Source organism: Nicrophorus vespilloides, unplaced genomic scaffold (assembly GCF_001412225.1).
Source record: "Nicrophorus vespilloides isolate i.1.1-1 unplaced genomic scaffold, Nicve_v1.0, whole genome shotgun sequence".
Classification (NCBI taxonomy): Eukaryota; Metazoa; Arthropoda; class Insecta; order Coleoptera; family Silphidae; genus Nicrophorus; species Nicrophorus vespilloides.
This window is the reverse complement of record NW_017097394.1, coordinates 27,646-35,252: the sequence shown is the minus strand read 5'-3', so window position 1 is coordinate 35,252 and position 7,607 is coordinate 27,646. Positions and strand designations below refer to the sequence as shown.

At 35.9% G+C, this 7,607-nt stretch overlaps 1 protein-coding gene across 1 annotated transcript in view; it reads right to left on the bottom strand.

Moving 5' to 3' along the window:
• Window positions 1-1,206: 1,206 nt before the first annotated feature.
• LOC108559991 (transcription factor collier-like) overlaps window positions 1,207-7,607 on the bottom strand; it is a gene marked incomplete at its 3' end in the record, with an annotated part of 12,452 nt that continues 6,051 nt past the window's right edge. Inside the window, exons 2-4 of the mRNA XM_017917397.1 lie at window positions 5,909-6,062; window positions 3,790-3,853; window positions 1,207-1,262 (exon numbers count right to left, since the gene is read on the bottom strand). Coding sequence (XP_017772886.1) covers window positions 1,207-1,262; window positions 3,790-3,853; window positions 5,909-6,062 — 274 coding nt within the window. The remainder of the gene's footprint in view (window positions 1,263-3,789; window positions 3,854-5,908; window positions 6,063-7,607) is intronic.

The following is a 7,607-nucleotide window of genomic DNA, read 5'->3' as shown; positions in this document are numbered from 1 at the left end:
ATTTTTCCATTTCAACTTTAATTATGCACCATCTTCTGAATAATTGATCGCAAACTCAATGCTTCGAATCGGACACAACACTTCCCATCTTTTACACACAAAAAAAACCAGAACAATTGAAACCGATATCGGACACATTCCATCTTCGATCAAAGAAATACAAGCGTTTGTTATTATGGGGTGGTGGTGGATGGATGTGGGGTTTTAGGAATTTACACGGAAGCGACGTAAATGATTTAGGTCGGCAGTATTAGGTATCCCCGGGAATTCCGGCGCGGTAATCCCTGGCACCTGCTTGCTTGCCTTGTCCTAAATTAGTCCCGGTGCAATAAATCCCTGATAATTGGCTCCTCGGCCACCGCATAAACCATAAGCCTCAGATTTCCTTTTGCCTCCTTCTCTCCTCTCTCTGTTTTCCAGTGTTACCACCACAACAGCAACGACGCACATGCATCATCCTCATCCGCCGAAAAGGAGACCGAAATCGCGCGATAAATATCGCGGCTACAACGTTTCATTACAAAATGAGTTTCCTTCCTTCATTTAATCTTAAGATAATTGAGAAAAACTTTACAATTTAGTGGAAGATGTTGATTAATTTGTTCAGATTTAATTAATTAAATATCTTCAGTTATGAATGAAGCATGAGAAATGTAAATGTTATGAGTAATATAGATAAGTTGAAACTATCTTAATTGCTTTAGATTACATCTGGTAATCGAGCGCCTAGTCACTAATCCTCAGACGTTGTTTTGTTAAGCTGCGAAGGGAGAGAGACCACGTCGCTTTTGCATGAGAATGAAAGCGAAGGACCTTTTCGTCTTTCTCTCGTAGAAGAATGGGAAAAAAACCTTTAGTTTTCCCTCCGGTCAATTCACAAACGCTGTTTGCAGATCGGCTCGAGAGTCGCGCGCGATAAAGCCGCCGCAGCCGCCGCCCCCCAATTCCGAGCACAAAAATCCTGCCACGTGTCGGCCACGTGGATCGTTTAGATGCAATCACGAAAAAGATTAAAAACATTAATAATACTTATACGAATTTCCATTAATTTCATTTCAAAATCTGCTCTCTTGTTGCTGTTTTGTTATTTCTTAGTTTAGGGAGAGACGCGCGTAATTCGATTTCGGTCGATCGACGTAAGATCGAAATTCAATTATCGTCTGCGAAATTTTTTAAGTTAACCAAATGTAAATTTTTAAAACTCACTTGTTTCGTGACGGAATCGATGAGTCTGACGAAGATGTCCTGCTCCTGTCGTACGCCTAGAAAAGAAAAACAAAAACGAAATGGTTAAAACAAATGGTTGTTGTTATGCGTTTGTTTGTTGTTGTTGTTGTTGTTTTTGTTTGTTATGTAACGCGGTAGTTACGTGCGCGCTGTCGCTGGATCATTAAAATGATAATGGTAAAGTTTACGGCCACGTCAAACTATTTCGTGAGGGCAGATAGGGGGCGGCAGCAGTCTGCAGACACCGTATATAATCGCAGTGGCCGTCGATAAGGTTTCGGATCGGGGGTGGCGGAGGCGGCGATAGCGGAACAAAAGAGCGAGGGTAACTGCCACAGCCGCCTCCTCCTCCTACTTCTCTTACCCTCTCGCGCCATCTTCTTCTTCATCCTGCGGGTCCTGCGAGAGCATTTGCGGAGTTATTTTATTACAAATAAGGAGAGGAAGAGTGCCCCTGTGGGAAACCTCCCGAGACTGACTGAGGTGTTCTATGCTAAATGAGATATTGCACCACTTCATCGCCGCCACCTCGATCCTTGCTTGCTCACTCACTCTTTCATTCATTCATTCACTCTCTCTCTATTTTACCAAACCCCTATTTCAACCGTCTCCACGAAAATCCTTTCCCTTTTCTTCTCGTCGCCATCAATTCCATCCTCCTTCGCGTTTTCCTCTTCGCCCTCCCGAACATAAAACCAATTTGCTTAAACACGCCGTGTCCCCGAAAATATCCGCAGAAACCCTTACAACCCTTGTTCAACTTTGGGATATGCAAATTTCCACAACAAGATCACCGAAAAAAGAAAATCAACAACAGGAAAATGTAGATGAAGAAAAGCAATCTTGAAACGTGCACGAATCCAAAGAACCTGATTTTATGACCACACATAATAGTAACACACAACCGGATTAGATTTATTATGAAATTGATGGAAAAATTTATGAAAAACACATTTGAAAAGTTAATTCAATTTGATATGATTGTATAACAAGAATAGCGCAATCTAAAGATAAAAAAAATGTTTAACAAGTTAATAGTTGTTAATTCCAAAAGAGCGATTTTGCAAAACGAGAGCGATTAAGAGGAAAAAAAACGGAACGTTACCAAAAACGAAACACTGCACGACTAATTGCAAAAGTAATGGGAGTGAAGGAAAAAATCTAAGCTATAAACCAAAAAAATAATCGAATCAAGTTTACGTAATCAATGCGACTTTTTGTGTGTGTAGTTATAAAATCTTGTGTAAAAATCTCGTTTGAGAACTAATTAGTTTGTTTTCGGTTTTAATCGAGCGGCAATTAAAGGCAAGATTCGTTTGTGCAGACCAAAAGCGTTGAATGCGTTTGGAAAGTGGATCGAAATTGAAAGAAGATGTTGGATGTGTTCGAGATGCTTTCGCTTTTGGGGATCTTAGTTTGTTTCTTGTAACTCTCTACTGTTTTTTGTTGTTGTTTTGTTTTTTTTGTTTTATGTACGTTTAGATGTTTCTTTTTTTAGTGAAGGTAGGATTAGTTTAGAAAAAGGTAGTTAGTGGCTGCGTTTACGGCTCTTCTCTTCGCCGCGGAATTTCTATTCGTTTCTATTGCGTCCGTTTTGCGCCTCGCGTTGTTGGTTGGATGGATGGATGGATGATGGTGGAATGATGAAGAGTAAGAAGGAGTAGTAGTAGAAACGGATGGGTTCTCTCGTATGGAAGACACCGTGCGTTCGCCTAATTTGGCTGATCTGATTGACTGGTCGGATTAATTATAGATCTAATTAAAAGCAGCGTCTGCGGCCGCTGAAGACACCACCAGCAAGCTGAAGAAGCAGAAGCGAGAGATGAATATGGGGGAGAGAGAAGTGGATACGTTCGGTATTTGTAATTCTTGAGACGTGCGATGCCGCGACGGACCCGACCCGTCCCGTCCCGTTCCTTCCTTATATGCGCACCCTCTTCTTCTGGTGATGATGCTCTTCGCTGCTTACCGCAAGCAAGTAGCCGCTCTCTCTACTTGCCCAGAGCAAAGTGTAAATGCCCGTTTTTCAGCCCAAATGTAAAAGGCAATCGGGACGGCCGGCATTCGATAGAAGTAATTGTCAATTGATAAACCGTCCACTAAAACTAATTAATTAATTACAGAGACTGGATCGGCCTTACGCGCGCACTCTTCATCTCTCCTTCCTCTCATCATCATCATCATCAACAACATCAACATCCATTAAGTGGAGAGACCGAACGAAAACGGACTACGAACAAACCACGACTTGAATAACAATTTTCGTTTAATTATTATTTTATAAGCTGCGAATTCTCCCTTCTCTTTACTCTCTTCAACTCTCCACAGATACACACACTCATCCATACACACAGACAGAGTAGCTTTGTAGCCGCAAGACAGAGGAACAAACCTTGCGGCTTTTCTCAGTTTCGGACTTTCGGGAATCTCCCGAGAAAGGGAGACCGACACAAACATCTTCGGCCGCAGAACCTTCACGGAACTTCCTTCATTAAACTTGCATACCGCACGGCCCACACCGCCGCCCCCAAAGGCAATTTTCTTCGCGCAACAAACACTCACCGTTTGCATACAGCAGCTGCAATCTGTATTGGATCCCGTTATTCGTCTTCTGACCGTCGGCTTCCTGAAAACAAAACAAAGCACACAGAATTAGCATTTATTTTAATTAAAATCCAACTGTCATAAAAGAAACGTTACTATTTCATTACTAAATAACTTTTAATTGAAACAACATAAATTATTTTTTTCTTTCATTATTAGTTTACTAAATTATTGAAATTATATATAAATAAATAAAAATTAATAAATTAATCCACGATATAACTAATTTACAATCAATTATATTATTAATTAATGTTCAATATTTCTATTAATTAAAGCAATTTTTTAACAAAATAACTTGATGATTCATCAAAACATTACTTTTTAATTAAATTTCAATGTTTTTATTGTATAATGGTAATATAATAACTAATATAACCTAAAAATTAAAGAAATTATTGCACAGTTAAATAGTAACGTTTCTTTTATGACATTTTGAATATATAATTTATTTAAATTAAAAGAAAAACAAAGAAAATGTCGAAATGATATAAATATATATATATATCAGTAATTCGTTAGGTGATATGTATCAATTTTATTTTTAAAGTTTGATAAATAAATATTTTCTATAACTATTTTATTAAAATTGTCATAAAAGAAACGTTACTATTTCATTACTAAATAACTTTTAATTGAAACAACATAAATCAATTTTTCATTCATAATTAGTTTAATAAATCATTGAAATTATATACAGATAAATAAAAATTAATAAATTAATCCACGATATAACTAATTCACAATCAATTATATTATTAATTATTGTTCAATATTTCTTCTAATAAAAGCAATTTTTGAACAAAATAACTTGATGATTCATCAAAACATTACTTTTTAATTAAATTTGAATTTTTCCATTATATAATGGTTAAATGAAAATTAATTTAACCTAAAAATTATAGAAATTATAAAAAAAGTAAATGGTAACGTTTCTTTTATGACATTTTGAATAAATAATTTATTTAACTTAACCGTTACTATTTGATTATTATTATTTCTTTGACTGTTAATTCCTAATTAAATTTGAATGTTTCTATTGTATAATGGTAACATAACAATTAATATAACCTAAAAATTAAGGAAATTATAGCTAAATTAAATAGTAACGTTTCTTTTATGACACATCACAAAAAAAATAAAATAAAAACTTCTTAATAAGTTTTACGAACATCGTTTATCATTTAATTACGAAAAGTACTTTCAGCTCGAGTTTAAATCTATCAAATTAATGAGCTTCGAACGTAATTTACAAAGTACAAGTACTTAAGACATAATACTTGACACTAATTCAATGAGACAGAAATCTTTTTGTAATCAATTTCATCGTTGTTGTTTTTTTTTTCTTACATTCAAATTATTATTTCAATTCAATAATTAAAACAGTTAATTGGATAATAACAGTTCGATTCAATCGTCGCAGAATTACAATGAAAATTATTTCGCGCAATTTTTAGCGCAAATCGATCGGATCGAAATTAACGCTAATTGCCCGAAGCTAATTAACTGTTTCGACCATTTACTTACACACTCGACCTCATTTGTTTTCTTTTTTTTGTTTTGTTTTGTTTCGTGCACAGCCACCCTCGCAAAATGAATCTCTCGTCGTTCTTTTTTTTTTCAAGTTATATAATTCACGCGGCCGCCTCCGTTTCGCTTACATAATTCACCCTCGCTTTCATTCTCTCTCTCTCTGTTTCTCTGCGTGTGTATTTACGTTTTTTGTTTTTTTTTGTTTGTTAGAGAGAGAGAGAAAGATAGATTTGATGAAGCGGACGCAAATTGCTTTACAGCTCGAAATTTACGTTACAAATTCGCGATAAATGCTACGAAACTAATTTAATAGATGGCGGTGGATGTAAACGGAACGCGACATTATGCAATGATAAGATTGCATGCGTGTGCATCTCGATATTAAAGTAATTGCGGTTCGTTTTTGTTTTTTGTGTGTGTGTTTTTTTTTTTGCTGTTTCATTATCAGATGAGAGAAGCGCACTTCGCGTAATTGAAAAAAAAAAACCGGTGCGCGCTTTCCAATTAGCGTATTCTCTTGACTAATAATAATAATTATTATTACCTGATCTTTTTCGATGAATCCGATGAAGGCCGTCCTCTCGATCTCGACTGGTTGTCCGGCCCTGTCGTAGAGGGCTATGACGAAATGGAAGAAGTTTGATTTTCGGAGATTCGATGGAGGCTGTTTTTCGAAGTGTGCCCTGCCCACGCCGATTCTAGAAAACAAAACAAAAGTAAAGAAACAAATTAGCATCGATAAACAAATGAAGTAATGAAGAGGGGGTTGAAACAAAAAGAGCGTGAATTTCGTTATTAATTGGTGCGCTGTCAACGGGCGTCGCTCCGCAGGTCATCACTCAAAAAGGCCTAATGATAACGACGTAATGTTCTGCTCTACATCCGAACACGTATGTATGCATGAACACCAATTTCACGTTTTGCCCGTGACATTAAGTAGTCCCCGACATTCGTTTCATTACCAGAGAGAAAAAAAAATGAACACGAACAAAACAAAAGAAGAAAAAAAACGCGCACTAGATTATCATTCGCTTTCCATGCGTTAGGCTTACGTAGTATGAATGAGTGGGTACTAAGTAATTGTCTTCGGTTATCGCATGAAATCAAGTAATTATCGAATGCTCACAAGCCCTATTACCGGCCATTCCGCCGCTGGGCTCACTCGGATCACTTAAATTAATATATCTCTCCCTTCCACGCTCGTATCAACAATCATTACGTACAAACACACACACACACATCCACATATTACGTATGCATTCTATTAATCTTTTCTCGCAGTCGATTGCATATCAAATTTATTACGTAATAAACGCGCGCCATCTGGTGCACTTCAACGACCCCAAAAAGCCATTCAACCCCGATTACGCGCAGACCGCGAGAAGAGGAGATCCGTCGCGAAGACATGCTGTTACCATTTAGAGATCTTCTGGTAACGACGCCGCCGCCGCCTTCTCAGACCACTTCAACTTCGCTTCCAGATCCCCATTTCCCTGCTAATTTATATTCGTCACTTCTTTACGCAATCGCACGGATCTTTCATCTTCGCCGCTTTCAATGCACCAATTAATTATCTTCTGCAAGCTTTAATCAATTACTGCATGAAACGTGTTTAAAATACCACACGTAATCCATTGATTTAAGAAGACGCCATCTGTTATTCATTTAATGAAACAATTATTGTATTGGTGACCATAATCAATTTCACATAAAACGAATTAAAAAAATCATAACAACGAATTGTTTTATAAGTCAAAGCCACTTACTTACTATATAATCAAATACGCCATCTAAAGGACAATTATATAATTATTTAAATTTCGAATGAAATTGAAAAAACATGTGATTACATTTTAATTAATATCTCAAAAACCGATGCACGTATTTGAGTATATGAAAACGCTAATTAATCTTAATACATTGAACTATAATATAGTTATTTAGTTTGCGAGAAAACTTCTTTGGATTTTTAATAAGAGATATTTAAATATAGACGTTTTTGTGACTATTAATTAACATTTACAAGTGATAACATTTTGTTGTATTTCTCAAAAACTTGTAATCTTATTTCAATAAAACAAATTGTTAATTCATCTTGAAATAGTAAACTATAATATAGATAATTAGTTTATTGAAAAAACCTTTTCTAATTTTCAAATATTGATGAATTTATTTGTGATGTTTGAGTCACATTTACAAGTGGTAACATTTCATTGAATTTCAAATAAAACAAATTAAAAAAA